At 37.7% G+C, this 26387-nt stretch overlaps 1 protein-coding gene across 12 annotated transcripts in view; it reads left to right on the plus strand.

Moving 5' to 3' along the window:
- Positions 1 to 25998, plus strand: part of NBEA (neurobeachin) — a 707023-nt gene extending 681025 nt beyond the window's left edge. For 9 of the 12 annotated variants that reach the window (XM_037741813.1, XM_037741815.1, XM_037741817.1 and 6 more), the window contains 9 exons: positions 659 to 748; positions 3730 to 3922; positions 5557 to 5628; positions 7827 to 7982; positions 8908 to 9078; positions 18360 to 18461; positions 20599 to 20795; positions 21572 to 21723; positions 24166 to 25998. In XM_037741813.1, the coding sequence (XP_037597741.1) occupies positions 659 to 748; positions 3730 to 3922; positions 5557 to 5628; positions 7827 to 7982; positions 8908 to 9078; positions 18360 to 18461; positions 20599 to 20795; positions 21572 to 21723; positions 24166 to 24256 (1224 nt within the window). In that variant the 3' untranslated portion in view covers positions 24257 to 25998. Of the gene's footprint in view, positions 1 to 268; positions 332 to 658; positions 749 to 3729; positions 3923 to 5556; positions 5629 to 7826; positions 7983 to 8907; positions 9079 to 18359; positions 18462 to 20598; positions 20796 to 21571; positions 21724 to 24165 lie in introns of all 12 variants that reach the window. The other 3 variants (XM_017537951.2, XM_017537952.2, XM_017537954.2) reach the window with 2 other exon arrangements.
- Positions 25999 to 26387: the final 389 nt, after the last annotated feature.

Below are 26387 nucleotides of genomic sequence, written 5' to 3' on the forward strand. Positions count from 1 at the left end.
GCAGTGAATTCTCTAAAATTTCAGGAAAAAGATTTGAGAAAATGAATTTATACCTTAAAAACGATATTCCAGAATTCTTCTTAAAATAGCATAGAAAGCTAAAAAATATATTTTTGTAATAAAAGTTTTATCATATCTAATTATCCTATAAAATCTTAGTGTTCTTTCTACTGATTTTCGTCTGAATTAATTGGAACCTATAATTTTCTGAGTTTTATTTTATATAATTGGTAGACTTTATGTCTCATTCTTTTTTTTCTCCATTAAGATTCCAGAAGCTTATTTCATTAGAGACCCCCACACATTCCTTCTTACAAAGGACTTTATTAAGGTATATGTGCTGTATTTAGTGTGGAAAGTGTTCTTTGGTCTTTAGCTGCATGCATGTATTCACAGGTTAGCTTTTCCACATTTAACCCCAGCTTCTGGAAATAAGAATAGTGACTGGGTTAACTGAAGCATGTTTGGAAGGAGGAGCAAAGCTTGTCTACAAAATACTAACACTTGGATGATTCTGCACCCTGAGAAAAGAGCACCCGGTGAATTTTCTGGACTTTTTTTCATGGCTGACTTGGGATACACTTGCATTGTCAAAGAGTGTGTTGGCCTCTCTCTTTGATGCATATTGATCATGACAGTCACCCTTCTTCCCCTGCAGGCCATGGAGGCACAGATCCAAAACTTTGGACAGACGCCATCTCAGTTGCTTATTGAGCCACATCCGCCTCGGAGCTCTGCCATGCACCTGGTAAGATGTATCAGCATGTTGGGACTTTTTTACTTTCCCTCGTACCTGGAAATACAGCAAATAAAATCGTGGCTTTAACAGCATATTTTAAAAGGCTTCACGATTTATTGGTTAACTCTTGAGTCTAAGTACAAACTAATACCCCAGGGAGAGACAGAGAAGGGAGTGTAAATCTACCTTTAAGTCCTACTTAAGCTAACCCACGTTTGGATTCACAAAAATAGCTGTCTTCTCTATGTATGCCTCTACATAAACTCATTCATATGCGCACACAGGCATAGAGACACACAATGACACCAGAATTAGACTCTATTTGTAAATTACAATGAAAAATCTATTGCAGACACAATAGGATATTGCCAAATTTCAGGGAAATATACAGTAGGGGAAGTAGTTCATTTTAAGAAAAGGAAAGAAATATAAAGGTAATTTATGGTTATTGCAGAGAGACTATTGAGCAGAGTGGTTAAGAGTCAGGGCCCCAGAGCTAGACAGGTCAAACACCATCTCTGCACTAGCTGGTAAATGACGTGGGCAAGGTATTTCACCTCTCTGTGTTTGCATTTCAACATCTGTAAAATAGAGGTAAAAATAGAACTTACTGCTGAGAATTTAATGATTCAATACTGTGTAGCCCTTGGACCAGCACCTGTCATACAGTAAGTTGTTAGTAAATGTTAGCAGACATCAATCATGATTAGCTACTGTGTTAAACTTCTTATTCCCACTTTGCAAGGGAGTCATATTCTTTTCATTTTAATCTGAATTTAAAAGTCCATTTCCATAAAAAAATTCCTTTACAGTTTATTAGCAAATAGTAAACATTTTCTTCTTTAGGTAATTTGAAGCAGGTAAAATTTTCATGAGCAATTTTTTTAGAATTTATTTCTTACACTGTGATTTTTCACAATTTTTTACTGAAATGAAAAATACTTGAAGGTAAAAATATGTTCACAAAATGAACTTCAAGACAACAAGTACTGTAGAATAAAGAGCACTGGATTATGGTCTTTAATATATGTGTAAGCAAATGTATAAGCTGTTATTTTGTGATGGAAGTATTAGTCACACCTTTCATTTACTCTGTCATTTAACAAATTTTTATTGAGCCCCTTCTGTGTGTCAGATCTGATGCTAAGCACTGGAGATTATATCATCTATACTTTCAAGAAATTAGTGGTGGAACTTTTGGGAAACACATAAATAAATGCATTTGTTTTTAAACTTTTTTTAAGATAGAGTCCCACTCTGTTGCACAGGTTAGAATATGGTGGCGTGATCATGATTCACTGCAGCCTCAAACTCCTGAGCTCAAGTGATCTTTCTGCCTCAGCCTTCCTAGTAGCTTGGACTACAGGTGTGTGCCACCATGCCTGGCTAAATTTTTTAAATTTTTTTTGTAGAGACTGGACTTCACTATGTTTTCCAGGCCGGTCTTGAACTCCTGGCCCCTCAGTCTTCCAAAGCACTGGGAATACAGGCATAAGCCACCATGCCTGGTCTGTGTTTAAATTCTTTTTTTTTTCCTTCCTGCAATAGCTCTGCCAAACAGCTTCATCCCCCTTGGTTAGTCACTAATGAACTCTTTTGACTGCAGTTGGTCCTTCTGTGTGACTAAACAGAAAGGTTTGCACCAAGCTCAAGCTGTCGCTGTATAAACGCTCAGCCACACTGTAGGCGTAGAGATGTGGCCTTGGAGCCTCAAGCCCTATGATGAAGCATTTTTAATAAACTGTCCAGGAGAATATCTCTAACACTTTATCTTATGAAGTGCTTTGGCAGAAGAGTTTTACTCCCGTGTTAGTTTTCTGTTTCGTAATAATAATAAAAATATTTATCCTGGAGATATGCCCAGTCAGAATTCATTACTTTCCTAGGGGAAGTTGTTAGAGACTGAATTGGCATGAAACTGTTTATAAAGAAAATCTAAGCTTTCTAAGTTCATGTAGCAGAGAATTCATATATACTGCAAACCATTACAAAACATGTATGAAAGCTAAATAATGGTTATTTCCAGCTTCCCTATTTTATGTTTTAATATGGTAGTATTTGTAGTGTTTTGTAGGACTTACAGTATCTACTTTCTGTCAAGTCATATGCTAGATGTTTATAAAACAAAGGCTAAAAACAGAAAGAAGGAAACACATGGACACATGATGGGGAACAGCAGTGGGGCCTGTCCTGGAGGTGGGGGTGGAGAGAGGGGAGCATCAGGAAAAATGGCTAATGTATGTGGGGCTGAATACCTAGGCGATGGGTTGATCTGTGCAGCAAACCACCATGGCACACATTTGCCTATGTAACAATCTGCATGTCCCGCACATGTATCCAGAAACTTAAAATAAAATAAAATAATTTAAGAAAAGAAGAAGAAATGCACTGGCCCTCAGTAAGCTCACAGCCTAGAAGGGAGAAACAAGACTTCAACCATAAACAGTCAGGGCCAGAGCAGAACGTGGGAAGCACTGCCAGGGAAGCGCTAGGGCTGCTTTATGGAGGCTACTATATTTTAATTATTTAGACTGTAGTCATGAGCCCAGATCAACCAGACAGAAGTGAAAATATTAGTTAATTCACTTTATATTTCATGTAATCAATGGGAGTCACTGATTTGACTAACTTTCCCACAAAACTGATTTTTAAACTGCACTGAGTAACTGTGTTATGTCATATGGGTGTGTCTGTGAGCTAACTTTTCACTTTGCATTGTGGCGATATTTGAGTTGAGGCTGGTCTTTAATGATTCTGTTTCCCTGTATCAGTGACTTCACAGAATTCATGTTCTCTATTCTCTGTGCCACCCCCAAGTCAAAGATGCTCAATTTGGGGCAGACATTCACCAGTATGGAAGTGCAGGTGGCCTTTCCTCCTTGTGTGTGCTCGTGCTGGCCTTGTCTGCTTAACCTCATTCTCCCTAGACCTTTCACTAACTGTGTTATTCCTTTTGTCTTCCTCTGTTCTCTTCCCTTTCTATTCAACAGTGTTTCCTTCCACAGAGTCCACTCATGTTTAAAGATCAGATGCAACAGGATGTGATAATGGTGCTGAAGTTTCCTTCAAATTCTCCGGTAACCCATGTCGCAGCCAACACCCTGCCCCACTTGACCATCCCTGCAGTGGTGACAGTGACTTGCAGCCGACTGTTTGCAGTGAATAGATGGCACAACACAGTAGGTATGTGTGCCTGAGCAAATCGCTTACTAAAGATTTCTTTAAAGCTACAATTAAATTAAGGTAAAAAAGTGTACTGGGATTAGCTCATATGCCACATTATCTGAAAAAACAGCAGACTAAATAAATTGTCAAACCCAACTCAGTGACTCCTGCCTGTCTCCTTCATTTCTGCTTTATGTTAGTGCCCCATAGAATGCTTGGATCATAGTTAAGTACTCAATAGATATTTGGCAAATTGAAGCAGTTCTACCAATAATAAAGGTTCTCCTACTTTTTTCTGCCATTGCCTTCCTGCAAAAAATAAATATAAAAATTTAAAAATGCACCACACTTTTCTCCTATATCAAACAGAAGTGACTTTGAATCTGGGTTTCTGGATGTTGGCTTCAAATCCTGTTTCGTCTACATCAGTAATTTATTTAGTAAATATTTGAATGACTATTATGTGTCAAGTAGTCCTAAGCACTGTATATACAGCAATAAACAGGACCAGCACCAGCTGTATCCTTGCAGAGCTTAGAATCTTTGCAAAAAGACAAAATCTAAATTGTCCAGTGATTTCACATTTCACATGTTTCCTCCAAATTCATTCCTAAAAGTACCAGCCAGTACATCTTGAAGTGACATAATGTTGTAGCAAACATCTAGACATGTTAATGCTTAACCGTGGCAAAGTGGATGTGACCAAATGATTTAATTGGCCCGGTTCACCACTCAAGATCTCCCAGAAAGCCAAAGACTCCCCCTGTCTCTGGAGTTGAATTGCTGAGCCATGCTGAAGTAAACTGAATCTCTCTATTCTACTGACCTCTACATTGCTTTAAAAAACACGGTGATTTGTACCATAGCTTTATCTCCTACGAGTTTCTAAGTGCCCCTATTTTAAGGTTATTGGTGATATTATCAACATAAGGTAACGCTACGTCCATTCAATCAGAGATAGACAGCAAAATTTATGACAGTATTATTCTCAGGAGAGAGCCTCTAGAAATGTTTTGCATTGAGAAAAAAGACTATAAAGGACTAAATTTTTCTTTAAACTTGTTCAAAAGTGTTATATATATTATATAATCACATGTGAAAAACGATGACTAATGAACTTCATCAGGCCCTAAACATTAATCCTCAGAAAATAGCTTTTAGTGAGATTAAGATTTTAGGTGTGGCCCAATTTTATACCTTCAATTTACTTGTCATATGTTGAAAAAAAGTCCCCGTTGGATGGGAGCCCCAGCTTCCTCTGTCCTCACCAGGTGAGCTCAGGCTTATACCCATCCCTGCTTGGAAGCATAGCCCTTTCATTGATTTCAGGCTCATTGATTGCTCAGTGACCTTAGCTTTTTGATGGGTTCAATAAATGTTATGATTTTCTATTTAGCCAGCTTTTTCTCATCATCAGAACAGAGATAAAACTTCTTCCAACCTTCTACATCTTAAGTGGAAACCTGAAGTCCCTGTTATGATTATTTTGTAAGGCTATCTACAGAGACACATAGTATAACTGAATCATTCTTAGAACAGTTAATTTTTAAGCAAATAGCGTTTTGTAAAATCATCATAAAACACTGCCCATTAGGAAATTCCTCCTTTTCAAAAATTTTATGGTAGTTTTTCTCTCTTTTTTTAATCTTTAGGCCTTCGAGGAGCTCCAGGATACTCCTTGGATCAAGCCCACCATCTTCCCATTGAAATGGACCCCTTAATTGGTATGTTAATAAACAAGAATAAATTTTCATGGATGCCATCCACATATTCATATGTAGTTATTTTTCATAAAAGATAGTTGAATAATATTTTTCTTCCACAAGATTAATTTGCTAATAATATCAAATTATCATCAAGGAGCTGTGTAAATTATAATATGCCATATAAGAGCTTTGGCATTACAGGAATTATTTCCTGATATTTTTGGAGGTCATTTAAGTTGCTTATAAATAAGGCAAATAATTCCAAACTGTATTTTCTTTCAGCCTAAAATGTTCTCTAACAGCTCAGTATTATTTAAAATATAAGGAATCAAAAAGATTATTAAAAGAAACTAATATGGAAGAACATCTTTTCTGGAAGTCTCTATCATTGAATTTTTTTAAGCGAACCTGTTTTAAAGCAAATGTTTCATAGGAATTACAAACTGATGAGCTATAACTCTTTGCAGCAGACATTCAAAATATTTTTAAAGAATCGTGTACATATTTACTAGCCATTTGATCCAGAGCTAGCTTCTTAGTCTTTCTAAGCCTTTCCAGTTTCATATCTGTAAGGTGATTTTTAATAATGTTTGTTCTATCTAATTCATTGGATGATTAGTAAGATAAATTAGAAAAAAATTGAAAATGCTGCAAAAATTATCAAGCTACATATTAAAAGTTATGGGGTTTTATTCTTAGATTTTTTTTTTTTTTTTTTTGAGATGGAGTTTCACTGTGTCACCCAGGCTGGAGTGTAGTGGCACAATCTCGGCTCACTGCAACCTTCACCTGCCGGGTTCAAGCAATTCTCCCACCTCAGCCTCCCGAGTAGTTGGAATTACATGCATGCATTGCTACGCCTGGCTCATTTTTCTATTTTTAGTAGAGATGGTTTCACCATGTTGGACAGGCTGGTTTGGAAATTCTGACCTCAAAGTGATCTGCCTGTCTCAGCCTCCCAAAGTGCTAGGATTACAGGCAGGAGCCACCATGCCCAGCCTCTTATTCTTAGATTCTAGCTTATCCTTCATCTTTGAATCCAGAAATAAGATAAGATACAGACATTTCAATTAGGTACTTAAACCCCCTACACGAAATACCATTTACATGTCTTTGAGAGCTTCTAAGGTTTAGGATTAAGAATATTATTAGTCTAGTCTAGCTATTCCTCTGTCCAACAGACATTGGCAATGAAATATACAACTAGTGTGTAACCATGGAAAATAGGTCTATTCTAATTAGTTAAGGACCAGTTGTATAGTTTTCCAGAAACCTTTGGTTTTCTTTTGCTTACTGACTTTTTTGTATAATTTTTTTTATTGCTTACATTTTCCAGTAATTATTTTTATAGTATTAGTAGATAGCTACAAATAGTAGTACTTATATTTAATTGGTGTTAGAGAGCGGTGGTGGTGACCTTCATCTGCATTTCTGTTTAAGAATTCAGCCAAGGAATTTATCCTGCAAGGATGGCATGCAGTAAGGGACAGGCTGGCATGCAGACAGACACTGGGGAAATCAGATGGTGTCTCTGAGTTCCTGACTTTATTCAGATGCAATCCCAGGGCTCTACATGATTCTTTGCCTCTTTCCTCCCCAATCCCTCTCTCATCTTTTTTGTTCCTCTCCTCCCCTGCTAGCCCATCCTGGAAAGGCCTTCTGTCTGTTGACAATGCAGGCCTGTAACGCTGCTGACCTGAAGCTCCCTGTGGGGCTGCCCACATAACAACATCCCTTGCTCAAATCTCTACCGTCCTTTTTCACAGGAATTATGAATACCATCAGAAAATGACAGACTGGAGCAAATATTAAGATATATCTTCCTTAATAACATACTTCATGCAATATTTACTTCTCATGTGATTCTTATAAACTAATGAACTTGGGCATAGTGAGCATCTAAAGAATTAAATGCATTAACATATTTTATTATGTTTTAAATTAATTATTTTGAATTCCTCATATTGTTTTTATTTATTGGTGGAGGGAGAACTGAAATTTCTGGCATAATTTTAAAATATGTAATATGGATCATAAATAATCATTGCTACAAAGGAAATTTATATTCCTCAAGGGAGAATCTTAATAGTCATGTACCATTAAAAAAACTATTTCTGGATAAATGAAGCATGAAAATGTTGTTTTCCTTCTATAAGCGCTTGGTGAAACTCATAATGGAATCTTTCTTCAAATGCTTCTTTTCCATTTATTTTTAGCCAATAATTCTGGTGTAAACAAAAGGCAGATCACAGACCTTGTCGACCAGAGTATACAAATCAATGCACATTGTTTTGTGGTGACAGCAGATAATCGCTATATTCTTATCTGTGGATTCTGGGATAAGAGCTTCAGAGTTTATTCTACAGAAACAGGTAATCCTAACTATGAAACACCATATTCTCTTCAAAATGACTCTTGTTAAAACCAAAGCTGAATATGAACTCATACTCAATAATGTAGGCATTTTTATCATTTGTCAATATGAATAGTCAAGATTCAAATTAAATGTTCACATTGTAAGCAAAGTAACTGACTTCATCTATTCTGAATGAAGTATCTGACTTCATCTGTTCTAAACGTTAGCATGATCCCTGAGTTCACAGGACAAATTGGGCTATTTTTCCCATCCCACAAATTCGTATACAGTAAAATATCCTAAAACTCCCCTTGATCTGACCCAAACCCTGAAGAGAAAAATCATGATTGTGTTATTTTATAAAGTCTTTCCCTTAAAAATCTCACGTGATGGTCAGGCACAGTGGATTATGCCTGTAATCCCAGCACTTTGGGAAACAGAGGCCAGGGGATCACCTGAGGTTGGGAGTTTGAAACCAGCCTGACGAACATGGAGAAACCTCATCTTTACTAAAAAAAATACAACATTAGCCAGGCATGGTGATGCATGCCTGTAATCACAGCTACTCGGGAGGCTGAGGCAGGAGAATCACTTGAACCTGGGAAGCGGAGGTTGTGGTGAGCTGAGATCTTACCATTGCACTCTAGCCTGGGCAACAAGAATGAAACTCCATCTCAAAAAAAAAAAAAAAAAAAAAAAATCTTAGGTGACATTCTCTTATCAATTTTCAAAAGCAATGCAAGAAAGCAACCTGTAGGCAGATTTGGATAACGTTGTAACTTTACTGGCCTATAGATGGGCTTTTCATAAAACTGGTAAAATAAAATAAAAATGCGGTAAAATTTTTAAAAATCTGATAAAATAAAGTTATGCTTATTACTATTTGAAGAAAAAGATTAAATGAAGCAAAATTTAGCAAACCTATCATTTCTGTGTTACAGGGAAATTGACTCAGATTGTATTTGGCCATTGGGATGTGGTCACATGCTTGGCCAGGTCCGAGTCATACATTGGTGGGGACTGCTACATCGTGTCCGGATCTCGAGATGCCACCCTGCTGCTCTGGTACTGGAGTGGGCGGCACCATATCATAGGAGACAACCCTAATAGCAGTAAGTGTTTGTATAAAATTGTTCTGTCGAACTATAGTTTATTTTAAATATATTTTGCCTTTTAGTTTTTTCCTAAGGTGTAAGGATTATAAAATATGAAAGCTGAAGTGGCCAAAATCTGTATTGGAACGTAGCTATGTTCAAAGTATTAATATGAGCAGTACTATCACCTCTAACATGGAGAGACTTCCAGATTCCCCTCACTGATCCCCTCCCCAGATCCTCTGCTCAGCAACCCAGTCTCCAAATGTCCCTATCCTTCAGAAATTTTCTTCAACATCATCTAGTCCATTAAACCTCATATGATTTCTTTCAGCTGAAAATAATCCCTCCTTCTCTGAATTTTCAGAAGATTTTAACTGTGTCTCAGTCAGGGCACTAACCACTATCTATCACATACTGTAGTAAATTTCTTCATTTATTCATTTAAAAACCAGTGAGTGAGTACCTCCTTCACATGAGGCATTGTGAGGGATGCAAAAATTGATTAAGACAGTTTTCTTGCTTGGGAGGATTCCTCAAGTGACTTTTATTCCCCAGTGCACCCTAAGATATCCTATAGGAAGAAAGCGTCAGGGGAGGCTGGACTCCTTCATGAAATAATTTTGGAATATAGTTTATGCTCAAACTTTCTATATAAGCTCTGGAAGTCTTACACAAATAAATTGTTGATGCTTGTTTAATCCACAGCCAGCCTCTCAAACTTCTTTTTCCAAGGAAATTTTATTTATGTAGGAGCAGTTATTAGTTCTTGGACTGCTGTCCCAAGAAAACTCTAAAGTAGATAACGAGTGTCTGTCTTTCCATCTTAAGCTCCTGTCATAGCGGTACACATAATAGGTTTCCAATAGATCAGATGACTAAAGAGCTGGATAAGAGATTGCCTAGAAATAATTACTGCTTTTAATTACTAAGCTTTCAATAATTCATTCAAATGCGTGACTTTCCTGTCAAATATAGAAAGGTTTCTGTGAAGTGGTAATGGCAAGTACCCAAACCAGGATTATTTAGATTGTCAAATATAAACTGAAACATGAATTTGAGGAATACATATAACCCAACAGATAGAACAATTTTTTAGGAAACCTGTGCATCTACAACTAAAATGTTATAAGAGTAAACAAATCTGCAAGATGCCATGTTACATTGCTTGGCTGGCTGCTGCTTCTCTGGTCAGTTCCAACCTGTGAGACAGCTGGGGGTGGAAAGTGAATTGCACATCCACCCTTCATGTCCCACTTTGTCCCCTCAACTCTTATGCATTTTGACAGGAATACTGCAAAAGTAGGAAGTGGCTTTGGATGGATAGGAACAAAGGTCAATACAGGAGAGAATGGAGAAATATATTTGTATGAGAAGATAGTGGAAGATTGGATTAGATGTCCAAATGTTATGTGAAATTTTATTTCTGTTGCCCATAGCTAGAGTTGAACAGTGGGTGAAGAAACTAAATATGTTGTGAAATAAAGTGTGCCTCTTGGCATAGCTACTGAACAAGAGAGTGTATATACACGAGTCTCATTCTAAATTTGAACAAGATGGGATCTTGATTTGAAGGAAAAGATATTCAATGTTGCTTGATTTCCAACCAGTTCAAATAGTTAGTTACCAATTCTTTGTTATTAACAAACATATCTAAATAGCAGTAAATAATCTCCTTATTTGCTCTTTTTTAAAGCCATGTCCTTAAAAAATTTATTTTTAACAGAATTCTAGTATGTCTATGTATGCGTATATACATACGTGTGGATAAGCCATATGACCTACCAGTGATGGCTTTATTATTCTCAAGAATGGTACACTATCAGGTATATTTTATCTAAATATATGTTCACATATTTCCAAATTGCTTTTATTTCCATAATAGTGTAGCATTTCTTTTAAAATCTAACCAAGCAGCAGGTCCATGTAGTATCTTTCATATACACTGACAAAAAATTAGAAGTTATTAGAAAAAACTTAAAAGAACAGAATACAGCTTTAAATCTAATTAACTACCATCTTCAAAATGACGCCCAGAAATGATGCAAGTGTTATTTCCAAAAAGGGGATTTGTTTCCTAAAAGCTGCCATCTGGTAGCAGAGATAAGATGTTAATGTACTGCTAGGAGGTAAAGAATATTAAAGAAAAATATTAAATTATAGTAATTATCTGTGTTCACTACTCTTGTTTTCTAGTGATCTTTTAAACCAAAAAATGACTAACTATCAATTGTAGCTTTGGTGCATGAGTTAGCAAGAAAAGTTAAATACAATAATATTTAAATTATTTAAAGTTCCTTACAACAGGAGCTATGTAAATACAAAATGCTTTTATACTACTTAAGAATGAAAACGTGGATATTATATTTGTTAAAAAGCAGCATCATATTTAAGTTTTAAGTGAGGACAGGATTATCTTAAAGATATTATGACAGATTATCAATATGTATTTTTCAGTATTGCCTTCATCTATAGGAATTTATTTTTAGTCAAAGACTGTTGTCATCATTATGAACCTAAACCACTTCCATAGACTCCATTCTGTCAAGACTTTATTAGATATTTAATGTGAACATATGTAGAATGGTACATTAATAAGAGGGGAAAGTGCTTTTTTAGAATAAACAAGATAAGCACCTAAAGTATTAGTCAAGCAACAATATGTGTTGAGTGCCTACTGTGTGCCTGGCACTATCTCAGCAGCTGGGAATGCTGGGAAGTCACTGACTTTCTGGAGTTTACAAGAATCTACTTTTATACTAATCACAAACTGCTTCTCCTGCTTGGATATACTGAGGATGTCGAGTATTTGTTATGGGAATCATGAATTGTTATTGGATAATATTTTGTGGCATAAATACTTTGAACATCCATAAAATGCTTAACTTTACATCAAATAGATGATTATGAAAAAAAAAACTGGTTTTAATTTTTTTCCATAAGGATGATCATAATAGTAAAAAAAAAAAAAACACTCAGGTTTCGTATTGATTGAATGACTGATTTATGGCTCATTTATCTATTTAAAAAGCCAACCTAGTAGCACATACATGCCTGAGTAGGGCTACCATCTATGTCGGTCTCTTCCCGCTTTTTTTCAGGCAGTCACCACACACTGAATTGACTGTCATATCGGTGCTCCACCTGTGGTTTGACATAGCCATAGTCATTTCCATCAGAAAACTCACAATATGAAAAGAGATTTTTTTTCTGTTCCAGTTTAATCTACTCTAGGTTCCAATTCACAGGTCAGAGAAGCAGGCCATATGTGTTTTCTGTCTCATAATACGTTGATACTCAAGACCAGAAAGCTAGTTGTCTCTAAATTTGTATCAAAGTGTGTGACACAATGCTCTTAGGTTTTGGAGGTTGTATGTATTAACCTGTTCTTGAAGGGGGAAGTCCTAGCATGGAACATAATAACCTAGTAGCTGTCATGATGCAGGGATAGGCTTTGGTGTGGACATGAAACTGCTTTGTGTGTCAGCGAGGCCAAATCATACCTGTTTGTCACAGCATCATGAAATGATAGGATTTATCATTTAGCCTTACATGCACATCACTGAAATCTTCTCAAGATAAACTCAACTGACTTTAATATGTTTGTTTCTCTTGCACTCGTTATTATATTGTAATGGACAGCTCTATTAATTCCATGAAGAAAAAAATGTTATGTTTGTGAAATGTTTTAGGCAGGTATAGAAAGTATGTGTGGTTTTGTTGTGTCAAATATATTGTTGTGACAAATGCAGACATCTCAGAAAGATTAGTCTTTTTCTAATCCTTTTGACCATGTGATGAACTGGTCGTAAAGAGAATGACTATCTATAAGCAGACTATTAGATACAGAGTTTCAGACCATAAAAAATATAAGCAAAGGCTACCTAGTGTAGGTTAGAGTCAAATTATCGTTGTTTTATTAATGTATTTTATAATAATATTTATTGTTATTCTTTCAAACTTGTGGCTTTGAACATAGAAATTATCTTGGAGACTTTAAATAGGTCCCTAACTAGATAACAGAATTGCAAAGATGTGAGGGACAGATGCTTTCATCTGAAACAGACTTTTACACAAATTCTGAAACTAATTTGGAAGTGATAAAAATTAATTTGCGCACTTTAATTGGAAGCAGCCTACTGCATGAATGAGAGCGGAGCCGAGCTGGCAATTTGTGCTAAAAGCTGATTGAATTTTTTGTCAGGTTGGTATCTTGGACTTGGCCGCTTATCCTCTTGAGCCTCTCTTTGCAATATATTACAACCCATCTCTGACTGGTGTTCTTTAAAAGGATCAATGCTATTCCTGTGGAATCCCTAGAGTCCAAAATTTCATTGATCTTGGGACTTGACATTTCTCGTTACGTGCTATAGCTTCCAACAAGATAGTCACAAGAGAGGCAAGTTAACATTGTTGTCTCTTCAGCAGACATTCAGAATACATTGGGACCTCAGCTCAAAAGCCAATCTGCTTTTAAAGTATGTAGTTTTAATGTGTAGATCAGATATAAGGTGCTTTATAGAGAATTTGATATACATACACACAAAAATTTTTAAATCATAGCCATGTGAAACTTTGAAGAGGATTTACTGTTCATCTTTTCAATGCAAATCTACAAATATTCATTGGGTACTGTAGATAACACATTGTTATTATGCTCTTCCATCCTACCTTTTAAAAATAAGTCCTGTAGCTCATGTACAGGCATTATGCAGACTGTCAAAGGAGAAGCCAATTGCAAAGGAGACTCCAGCTGTGCACACACACCTTCTCTGGGCTCCCATTGTGTATGCCTCAGCTCTGGACGCTGACCCTCCTGCCAGCCACAACCTGTCACCAAACATCTGCCAAATCACATATTTCTCTTTGTTTGCATCCAGCCTTGTTTTAAAAAGACTATCCTGGTGCCCAGTTCCACAACTGTCACTAACTGGTGCTACTATAAGAAATGAAAGCATGGACAACGAATAGCACAGAGAATTGTAGAATATATTTAGATTTAGATACATTAGACAAGTTCATCTCACTTCTCAGAGCAAGGAATCTTAGCTAGGATTTAGAGTGTGTTAAAAAATCTTTTTAAGATCAGAGGAAGCATAGCTCCATATGCAGTAGTTCTCACCTTGCAGGGCTTGTCAAGGACCAAAAGGGAATGGATGTATTGAAACATCCATATCACAGAGCCCATTCTGTGGTAGACCACTCATTCGCTCCATCCCCCAGCCTAACACCAGGAGACTTTCCAGGGTTCCAGACTGAGAAGGGAGCTGCTTGCCACTCAGCCTCTGCTTTTCCTTTCCCTGTACAGGACTAAGGCGTCAAGAAAGGTCCTGGGCCCAGGTTGGAAGCAATATATACAGAGTGACTAATGTGTTCTGATTAGAGGGCTTCGATTTCCAGACCAGGGGGTGTCTGGGCTTTACACAAAGCCCAGGTTCCTGAGGAAGGAGAGGTGGATGATACCAATAGTTGTTTTTGGAAGGTGAGCCCAGATCTAGGTCCTGTACTGTGACCTAGATCTGGGCTCAGGACTTCAAGAGAAGCAGTTGCCCTGCAGTGGCAGTGCTCCCAGAAAAATGTAGTCATTGTTATCTCAGAAGAGGAAAAAGAAGTTAAGAGTGAATGAATAAATGCCTCCACCATATCTATCTTCTGTTCCTCAGTGAGTACTCTGTAAGTACATAAGGAAATGAAAACATATCATGGGTGAATTTGACACTTTCCAACCCACAGAATGTTTTTATTTGTATTTATCTTGGGACCTTGGGAAATGCGGGAGCAAGCATATGTGGTATTCGGAACAGACCTCTACTGCACCCACCTGTGGCTGACAAGTTGGGGTCTTGATAAGGGACTCCTGACTGATACTGCTCTTCTCAGCTATCCCAGCAAATTTCTAACATAATATGTTGAAATAAATCTTGAAATCATAATAGTAATGAAACTGCCATACCCTTTGACTAAATTCCTTATTCTGGGATTTTAACTTTTAAAAGGTATCATATTTTATCTAAGTATAAACATGGTTTATACTTTTGCCATGGTTCTGCAGTGACTTCCCCAAGGTGAGAAAGAAAATCTAATGTCATACATCAGGAGGTTCATCAACTCACTGGGGAGCAGAGGTCTTAGCAACTCCACTGGCTTTGTTTAGTTCTAAATCAGAAGGACCACGGCTTCCCCTGCATATCAGTGTCCCACAAATGAGGTTTAAAATTAGAACCATGAGTTCTTTACTTTGACCATTTTCCCAAAAGCCAGAGACCGTCTCACTGAAAAACCTCTCCTTACCAGGTCTATGTGAACAGCAGCATCTAATACTAGTGTATTTTTTTCATCATCCGTTTTCATAATATTGAAATGAATTTTGATAAAAGGAGGATGGAATTTGTTTATTTTAGGCCTTTTAAATATTCAGAGTTTCCAAATGCATATCTATAAGGAATGTAAAAATTGGACATGTTTGTTCTTTATCAGTTCTAGTCATTCCAGCACATAGCGAGTGCTTCTGTGGAGGCAGTGGTGGGGCTGAGGGCCATGGCAATGGCCCTCAGAGGGGCTGTCCACCTGCACCTCCCTCTGCACTGGGCCCTTTAACCCTGGGCTACATCAATCAACCGTGATGTGACAGTGACAGAATATTCCCAAGATTTCAAATGATTGTTGGGTGTGTGACATCTGTCCCTAGCAACGAAATGAAATATAGGAAATAAGCTTTCCCCCTGCTGCAGGTTTCCCAACTCTGAAAGCCTGGAATGACATTTTATTTGCCTTTCACTTAAAGAAGGAAACGGTGCTTTCAGGGGCCCTAAACAATATCCCCTAATAGTTAAGTGCCACAGTTTATTCAGATGACCTAGGGAAATTGTAATGAAACAGATAAAACACTTTAAACTCTCTGAATCAGACACAAGCCTTTGAAAAACTCATTTCCTAGCAGGAAATGTATAACATGCATAAGAAATATTTTTATACATTTTTTCTCATTCTCTGCAATAGGATCAGATTGCTTTTTATTTTTTCTATAGCACATTAGGGAAAGTGCTCAAAACTATTTATTTTATATAAATGAATTAAGTGTATTATTTCAGGGTTTTCCAATGTGCTAGTCTCTCCAAGATAAAATTATCATTTAGAAAAGTTAAAGCTGATATTACACATAAAATCTTACCAGTACTTTAAGATTTAATTTTTACGAATACATAATCGTTGTACATATTGATGAGATATGTTGATACAAGGATACAATGTGTAATGATCAAATCTGGGTAATTGGGATATCCAACCCCTCAAACGTTTATTATTTCCTTGCATTAGGAACATTCCAAATCTTCTCTTCTCGTTATTTTGAAATGTACAATAAATTGTTAGCTGTAGTCACAGTTAGCTGTAGGAATGCTATCTTATTCCTTCTAACTGTATCTACCTAACTGTGTTGTTTCACCCATTAACCAACCCCTCCCCACCACCCTTGCCGGCCTCCGGTAACCACCATTCTGTTTATTCCCTCTGTGAGATCAATTTCTTCAGCTCCTGCATATAAGTAAGAACATGGGACAGTTGTCTTTCTGTGCCTGGCTTATTTCACTTAACCTGATGTCCTTGGGTTCCATCTGTGCTGTTGCAAATTACAGGATTTCTTTTTTTTTTCTTTAATAGCAGAACAATATTCCATTAGGTAAATATGCCTCATTTTCTTTATCTTTTCATTATTTGTTGGACACTTAGGTTGGTTCCATACCTGAGTTATTGTGAATAGTGCTGCAGTAAACATGGGGGTGCAGATGTCTCTTTGATATGCTGATTTCCTTTCTTTTGAGAACTCTTCTCAATGCTTAAAGCTTATGATACCAGGGAGCCCAGAGCATCTTTGAAACATTTTTTTTTTCTTTTTCACCTTTTTCCTGCAGTGTAAAACATAATTTTATAAATGGTATGAATGTGTTTCAGACAAATCCAGGACTGCTGACATTATAAATGGCCACTCTACCAATAGTGAAAACGCATTTAAGCAATATCCATGCATTTAGAAGAAGATGGCAAAGTAGCGTGAGCTGCTGTTCCCCTTCTCCCGCACTCTATCTAAGAGATGCCTCAAAAGCAAAATTGGAGCTGATGGGTCTGAAAAAAATTAAATAAAACTGAGAAATCCCTGGGGAGACAGAAGATAGGCAGCTCTTAAGGAAGGGGCTCTTGGCAGACCGCAGTGGAAGATGTGGGGCACCTTACTAGGTCAGGCCTTGTCGTTATGCACTTTCCTTGTGAACTTTCTGTGGCTTCCCTCTTGCCACTGTGGGCAGAGAACTAGAGCAGCAGCCCAGCTGGCCAGCACCCAGGGGTCCCATCAGTGCCAAAGAAGGGGCTATCCAGGGGGAGGTGCCTCTGCCAGCCCTGGAACCTTCAGCTTCCCCTAACCCCAGTGAGGGCCAGGAGTTCAACCTAGGAGGCAGCTCTGGGAAAGAGGGGCGCCAAGACCAAAATATGGGGTGTTTCTCTGAGAGACAAGATGGGGGGCTGGGGGTGGTTATCCCACCAAAAATGGGAATTCACAGAGAAAAACAGGCAAGCATGCCAAGAACACAAGTGCCAGAAAAGAAAGATCACAAACTAAACAGCCTATATGGGTGATGCAGAGTAAGCTCATTTCCTTTCAGTAAAAGAAGAGAAAAATGTAGAACTTCATATAAAAGGCATAATATTCTCTAAGTCATTCAGTTTATGAAAGCAGTTAGCAGTGAAAATGCTTCGGGGATGTAATTCAGCTGGACTTTTTAGCTAAGTTTGCACTGATAAAGTGAAGTGGGTTCAATTCCAGCACATAGCTGTATGAACTTGGGCAAGTTCAATTACCATGCAAAGCCTTGGATTTCTAGGCTATAGACTAGGGATTGTAAGAGTACCTACCTCATAGGTAAGTAACACAGATAAATGACTTAGCAGACGTTGTGCCATTTCTTAACAATAATGGAAGAAAAAGAATACTCATTACCATTCTCATCATGTTCTAACCATGCCACGTTTGTTAACTTGTCCTGTCAACAAGATTACAGGACAAGTTAACACACGTGATATGCTTAGAACGTGATGACAGTATATATAAACAGCATGTGTCATAGGTTCACTAGTTATGTGCATTTCACGGAAGAGGAGAGCAGATAGGTTAAGAACCCGCTCATGGTCACACAGCTTAATAATAATGCCTTAATAAACACAATACGTTTCTGAAGGTTGCATTGCTGGTGTAGCCCTCTGCCCCTGCCGTTGGTCCATGGTGCCTCACTGCTGCTGTTTTCTTGCAGGTGACTATCCTGCACCAAGAGCCGTCCTCACAGGCCATGACCACGAAGTTGTCTGTGTTTCCGTTTGTGCAGAACTTGGGCTTGTTATCAGTGGTGCTAAAGGTCAGAAGTCATTTCTTTCATTTCAAATATTTAGAAAATGATCGTTTTCTCATACCATGACTGTAGACAAATGGTATCCCGAAGTTATTTGCAGACGTTTAGTTTTATGATTAATATTTACTAGCACTAATACAAAATACGTGTAAATTTTTATGTAGTATTTTGTGGTCAACGGCAATCTAACCAGAACACTGATAAATTAAATTACAGTATATTTATGTGATGCAGCCATTATAAAGGACATTTGAAAGACAAAGGGAACATATCCCTGATGGAGTGGGCGAGGTGGGGGGTCAGGTCACTCATGAGACACAGCCTTGGACCCCTCCCTCTGCAAGTCCCTTTCTTTATAAGGCCAGGGGCTGTGTAGAGGTTGATGGAAAGGAAATAAAGATTACTTAGTTCTTTGGAGGTTTTGCTTTTGTTTTGTTTTTGAGTTACAGTTTCAATCTTGTTGCCCAGTCTGGAGTGCAATGGCATGATCTCGGCTCACTACAACCTCCACCTCCTGGGTTCAAGTGATTCTCCTGCCTCAGCCTCCCCAGTAGCTGGGATTACAGGCACCCTCCAACACACCTGGATAATTTTTGTAATTTTAATAGAAGAGGGGTTTTACCATGTTGGCCAGGCTGGTCTCCAACTCCTGACTTCAGGTGATCCACCCACCTCAGCCTTCCAAGGTACTGGGATTACAAGCATGAGCCACCGTGCCCAGCCTCTTTGGAGTTTTTGTAGAAGACAGTTTGTTTCAGGAAGTCAGGGAACTAATGTCTCAGTGGGAAGACTCCCAGGCAGAAAGGAGCCTGAGGCTTGGAAAACTGAAAGGAGCTCTGGGGGCTAGAGTGTCACCATAGTCACAACCTGGAGGACTGAGAAAGCCGGAGGGATGGGAGGGGCCTGGGCCACAGCATTTGAAATTTTTTTTTTTTTATGACAATAGTAGGAAACCATTGAAGTTTTTTAATCAAGGTGATGAGATAGTCAGGTTTGGTCCTTAGAGCTCATTTCATCTGTTCTACAGAGAACCCATGGAGTCTGAAGGCTCACACTATGTTTTTAAAATATTGGTATCTAAGAATAATTAACCCAGAAATGGACATATAGGAAATTTTCGGTCTTTTAATTTTAAAAAGTAATAATATGTGTAATACCATTTTACCCTGTGAAGTTTAAAAAAAAAAAAAAGGAAAATAAGTAACACGTAGTAGGCACAAAGAAAGAAACATTTCCTACAGGTGGTGGTGATGTTAGAGATGGTTGCTGGTTTTTTCCTGATTTTCTATAGGGCAAGTCTATTACTTTAGTAATTAGGAAAAAATTTGATAATGTCGCTTGCTTTGTAGAACATGTGTCTATTCAGATCAGTTGAAAAATAAACATCTAATTCATATACTGTTTTGTGGAGATCTTTTTGGGACAGTGGAATAGATATATAATACCAAACTAAATTAACCAATTTTTGTGAATTGATCAGTGAATGTTTTACCTTATCAAGACGGCTTTATAAAAGGGCAAAGAAACCCAGAAACAATTGGAGCCAAATGTCACTCTTTACCCTCCATTCACACGCTTGCCTCACTGTTCATTTATTTGAAAGACAAAATATGTTTCTGTAGGCTGAATTACTTAATAAGTTTTCTCAATTTTGCTTTTACGTTTTACGTATAAAATACAGAAAAAGGTAAAATGTACTTGACAGTAATGCATTTGTGTGGTACAATGCATAAAATTTTGCTCCTACTTGAGAAAATGAGCAGCTGTTTTGATAATTCTATTAAACTTTCAAGGAAAGTTTCTAAAAGCATATTATGAGAAAATGTCTGGCACATGAAGTCTTTCATTCTCATATAATCTGTGAACTGTATCATTTTATTATGAATATTACCTGATAAAGGAAGAGATCAAGTATTTACCTGGTGAAAAAGTTTGCAGCGTGAGTGGGGTATACAACAGGCGCTCTGGCTTTGCTCTGTTTACATGTAAGATCAGCGCTTGGCCTGGCCAGCGTGCCTCTTTCCTTTCTGTCTTCTTTCATCAGATCTGAGTGCACACCCAGGGAGGTTTTCAGGTTGGTGGGAGCTGGTGTGTCGTTTGTCATCCCCAAGTGACCCTGGGCATTGATGTCCTCACTTTGCAGAGGGCCCTTGCCTTGTCCACACCATCACTGGAGATTTGCTGAGAGCCCTTGAAGGACCAGAAAACTGCTTATTTCCACGTTTGATTTCCGTCTCCAGCGAAGGCCACTGTATCATATACTATGAACGAGGGAGATTCAGCAATTTCAGCATTAATGGGAAACTTTTGGCTCAAATGGAGATCAATGATTCAACACGGGTAAATCTGCATACTCCGTGCTAAGTAGGACTGAAGCCAAGAGATTAAAGATTGATTGTTTTACATTAAATAATTCATAATAGAATTTCTGTGCTATCCAGATAAATGTGTTCTGGTTTAAAAGTATACAATTTCATGTGGACTGATACTTTAAACAAACCCAAAGTTCATTTAATTGTAAGTAATTAACCCAGTGAATTAGACTTCAGAAATGATAGCTGTTGTTTGATTAAAGCTTAGGCCCTTAGGAGATTTCTTAAAGCTCCTTTTATAATTGTTTCAGTGCTGCACCCTCACAACATTAAAAGTGAGTTTATTTTCAAGGATTTCTATCTTTAGAACCCTAAACAAAAATTACATATACCCATTTACCCTTCATTCACAAATAAATTATAATTGCTGGTTTGTCATTATTAAACTCTGTTTTGAAATATGCTTCTTCCGTTTGTTCTAAAATGCTCTGCAATGTTAATAGTCAGCATTTAACCAAACATGTTAATGCTCAAGTTCTTCCTCGATTAAGTTAATAATATTCTCTTGGGAATTTAATCTTGGTTTCAATAAGATCTTTTGTATATGTAAGAACTTTGATGAATTCCACATTGGAAATTCTGTGGATTGAACTTGAGAAAAGTTGGAGAAATGACTAACAGTAGACAGTAATGACAAAGGATCTGGACAGAGTGCTTTTCAGTAGTGACAGTTGGCTATTTAGGAAAAATTGAGAGAAATGGTTGTTGTGTTTTTTGTTTTGTTTTGTTTTATCTTTTCTGAAGGCCATTCTCCTGAGTAGTGATGGCCAGAACCTGGTCACCGGAGGGGACAATGGGGTGGTGGAGGTCTGGCAGGCCTGTGACTTCAAGCAACTGTACATTTACCCTGGATGTGATGCTGGCATTAGAGCAATGGACTTGTCCCATGACCAGAGGTGAGCTGCATCAAGGACAAGTGTTATCACTGAGAACTGTCATTGAAGGTGCTCTTCATTCTACCAAGGGTGAATTGCGCTGTGAGTGCAATTCCAGCATCCAGATGAAAGAAAGACTGGCAAAGAAAAGGGGAAAACGAGGGGAGAATAAGTATTCTAGTGAGAGGGAAACACAGGAAGAGAATAAGAAGGAAAAAAATAAATGGATCTGATGAAGAACGGGGGCCTCCAGACAAGTTTTAAGGGCCCAAGACATAGAACTTACTCCCACCAAGTTCCCTTTTCTCAGATCCTTGCCTAGTCTCAGACAGGCCACCCTGGCTTGTATGATGTGAGGAAAACACATATTTTTCAGCAGAGGTGGGATTCAGTGTGAGACCTGCTTCTAGCCAGCCAGTTTCCAGCAAAGCACATAGTGTGGGCTGCAGCTGGCCTCTCTTTCAACAGCACGTGTCCCTCACGCATTGCCCAGAACAATCTTTTACCCCCACGTTATTTACCTGTTTCTCATTTGTGTTATTTTGGTTTATTGTATGTATTTCCCTAAAACACTTTAATCCTTTAATCCAACTCTTTCTTGGAAAGAGTCGATATGAATATTAATCAATTAATAATGATTTTCCATTGTTCTTCAATTTGCAAAAGGATTTTATTGTTTTCTAAAATCTGTCTTTGGGTTTCTTATAAAATGAAAATAATATTAGAAATATAAAGTACCTAAGCCTTTAAATATAAAGTTCCTTCAAAATATAAAGTCCCTCAGCCTTTAAAATAAACTATAACCCTATAATCTGAATATGGCGTGTAATTTCTAATTTTTGCTATTTAGCAGAAATAAGAAAAGCTTGTTAATTCATGTTTTTCCCAACTACATGTAATATTCCTTATAATATTGATTTTAAAATATTTTAAATATTAAGACGTATAATAAAGTTAATGAAGCATCTTCACAGTATAATAAAATGGTACTGAAGTCACTGGGAAAAACACTGTAAGCTAATTTAGTCTGCGAAAGGATGTTTGGTCTGAGCCCAGACTGTTTCTAAAGAAAGTTTAGGGTTAGTATTGGAATATCCCAAAGTGTTGCAGTCCATACTTACAAATAAATGGGAATGGTTTATTGTGTTATTATTTGTATATATGTGTGTTTCCAGATTGTTTGGAGTGATTTGTGTTTGTAAGTAGTTTCAATATTTCTCTGATATTCTTACTCTGAGAATAATATACTCTGATATTATTTGTGTATTCATTTTGCTGCCCTCATCATAGGTTGAGTACAATGCAAAGCACTAAGGATCCACAACAAGAAACTAACCCCAGAGAGCTCAGATCCTCATAATCATTGCATATGAGGGCACCAGGAGCAGAGTAACAGAAGAAGGAAGGGACGAACTCTTCTCAAGGGCCGGGGAGGGCAGGACAGACTTCGGAAGATGCTCATCCATTCACCAGGCATGCACAGAGAGGGTGGATGAATGAGCATATTCAAAGTCGCCATAGTATTAGGGTTTCTCCAGATGGAGGGGGGAAGACACTAAGTTTCTATTTGTATTTCAATCTCATCCTTGGTTTTGATTATTTTGTTGTTTTATAATGAGGAATGTATGCATATAAATTATAAATCGATAAACATATATTGGGGATTATACTCAAAAGGTATTTATTGGATGAGTTGTTTAATCAAAAGTGAAGCCACTCTTCACGTAGACAGAAATTCTGAAACTCATCTACATTCGGTCAGTGGCAGCGGGACTGGGGAAGGAACATCTCTGAGAAAGAAGCCTCAGAGCTGAAGGGCTGATCGGTTAGGTGGGAGAGGGAGAGGAGACAAGGGCAACTAACCAGCAAAAGACCAGCAAGGTCAGAAGGTACCAGTGATTCATGGCGGACATGTTGAATCTGAGGGTTTTGTGACACAGCCTGGCAGTGACCTCCAACTGGTAATGAGAAATCAGTGTCTGGGGCTTCAGAAAGAGACATCATTGCATTTACATCCAGGGAGAGTGTGGAACGAGAGGGCAAGAGGTGGAGTGATTCAAGGGGGCAAAGAAAAGAAAGATCAGAGAAACAGGAAGAAACACCAGATACCCTCAGAGAATCCAATAGATGTCCAAAGCAAGGCAGCGGACAGGCACAAGTGCGATTGCTGAGAGAAATGGGGCACCCAGCGGAGGCTGGAAATTTGGTTCTGTGGGCTCTCATGCTCTGCAGCAGAGCTGCCTGTGCAGGCATGTGCAGGCTAACTATGCCCTCCCAGCAGAACTGAGAAGAAATTTCAGTCCTACTTCCTTGAACACAAAATTAAGACTCGGCAAACTTTGAGATAATGATATTGCCTAGTGTAAAATGCCAAACTTTGAGACTGCGATGCTGTCTAGTGTAAAAATAGCAACCACAGAAATGATTTTATATCACTCTTACCTGCTGTTTCTGCTTTTCCAGGACTCTGATCACTGGCATGGCTTCTGGTAGCATTGTAGCTTTTAATATAGATTTTAATCGGTGGCATTATGAGCATCAGAACAGATACTGAAGACAAAGGAAGAACCAAAAGCCGAGTTAAAGCTGAGAGCACAAGTGCTGCGTGGAAAGGCAATATCTCTGGTGGAAAAAACTCGTCTACATCGACCTCCGTTTGTACATTCCATCACACCCAGCAATAGCTGTACATTGTAGTCAGCAACCATTTTACTTTGTGTGTTTTTTCACGACCGAACACCAGCTGCTATCAAGCAAGCTTATATCATGTAAATTATATGAATTAGGAGATGTTTTGGTAATTATTTCATATATTGTTGTTTCTTGAGAAAAGGTTGTAGGATGTGTCACAAGAGACTTTTGACAATTCTGAGGAACCTTGTGTCCAGCTGTTACAAAGTTTAAGCTTTGAACCTAACCTGCATCCCATTTCCAGCCTCTTTTCAAGCTGAGAAAAAAAAAAAAAAAAAAAAAACACGTTTGATACTTTGTACATCAGATGCATCTTATTTAAAAGGGATACTTTTATAAAAGTAAAACCTTGTATAAAGAACAAAATGTTTCTTAATTTTATTGTGGAGTTACAACTTGCATGTTCTTTACTCCCGATGGCTTGATGGAACAGGTGCATTCACACTATGAAACAGAAAGATCTGTCCAAGGACACAGCTTGTATGAAAGGGTTGAATTTGGGCTCCATCAGTAATTTTTGACATTTTCACCAGAATATAGTTTGCACTTTTTAATCTAAATTCATCCCTTCTGAGTGAAATTTGGTCATAAAGCATTTGGATACTAAGCCATTATTTGCCATTTGGGGTACTTTATAATAAAGAAAATTCAGCCCTACCTTGCATAATTTGAAGACACAGCAGAAAGGGGGCTTAGGGATGAGGTCCTGGTTTTCCTTGTATAGATAGGAGTCATGAGCGTTAGTTTGTAGTAATAACTTCCCAGCACTTCCAGAGTCATCCCACTGGCTTGGTGTGTATACATTAGGGGAGGATAATCTGATGCTAACTTTTTTTTCTCTCTTTGGTTCTTGAATAGCTTAGTTTCTTTAATAACAAGTCAGACTTTATTACAACAATAACTGAAGTTATTCTTTTAGGTTCTCGTGAAATTCTCACCTAAAGCCACATTCTTAGCCTAAGGCGCTTCATCTTTTATGATATAAAATGATGGCTATCAAATGATTTTCCATACATTGTACTGATCAAGTTATACACCCAGGGGTATATACACTTTCTTCATGTTTCTTCTTTGTATATTTGGTGACTGTATCGTCATAGATGTACATATTGTGTCGGTAGGGCTATGAGGCATGTTACAGGAATGTAATTTTCTCAGAATTTACACTCACTTGCAGTCATTTATTTAAAAAGATAAAACAAGATAATGGGTTCTTTGTATTGGCACTTTGCACCAGAAACATATCATTATTTATTGATGTGATTACTTATTTGTTATCCACCTTGTACTAGTAAGTTTTAGCACTGAATTCCTTCTTCATTGTTGTTTGTATTTATGAAATTCTGAAATTATGGGGAATCAGCATAATGATTAAGTTATTCATCACCAGGCTGTAAGCAATATCTTGAGTTTGTAGCTTAGAATTGGGAGGATACTGAACATCTGGAAGACAAGTTCATTTCATCTTGAGATCATGGTGAAATATTTTGGATATATAAATTCCTTAAGCTATTGTAACCATGTTTTATTGCAAAGATGTAAAATATGCCAGATGTGTGTGAGTTGGAAATCAAAAAAAGAAAAATAAAATATGCAAAGAATTCACAGATTGTTTCACATTTCATTGGACACGTCACTAGCATGCTTCCATTGTGTTGTCATACAGGTTTAAGAAGTCATCATCATCTGAGGTAGAGGCCTACAGCATCTAAAAACATGAAATCGAGTCCTGATGAGGTGCTGCAATTTGCTGAAACCTGAGCTGCTCTACCGGGCCATCTGGCAGGGATTTGGGGCAACAGTGAGCATAAGGAAACAGCCCTCATTGTCTATTCCACATAATCCACTTTGGGAATTGTCTTTATTTTATTTAAAAGGAACTTACTAGTGAAGGTTATAATAGCTCCTTTTATGAGTGTTATCACATAATGCCTTTTTCATCTGAAACCGCACCTTCTAGAACTCATCAGCAACCAGGCATGGCACAGGCAGGG

This window comes from Cebus imitator, unplaced genomic scaffold (genome assembly GCF_001604975.1).
Source record: "Cebus imitator isolate Cc_AM_T3 unplaced genomic scaffold, Cebus_imitator-1.0 Scaffold108, whole genome shotgun sequence".
In the NCBI taxonomy this organism is placed as follows: Eukaryota; Metazoa; Chordata; class Mammalia; order Primates; family Cebidae; genus Cebus; species Cebus imitator.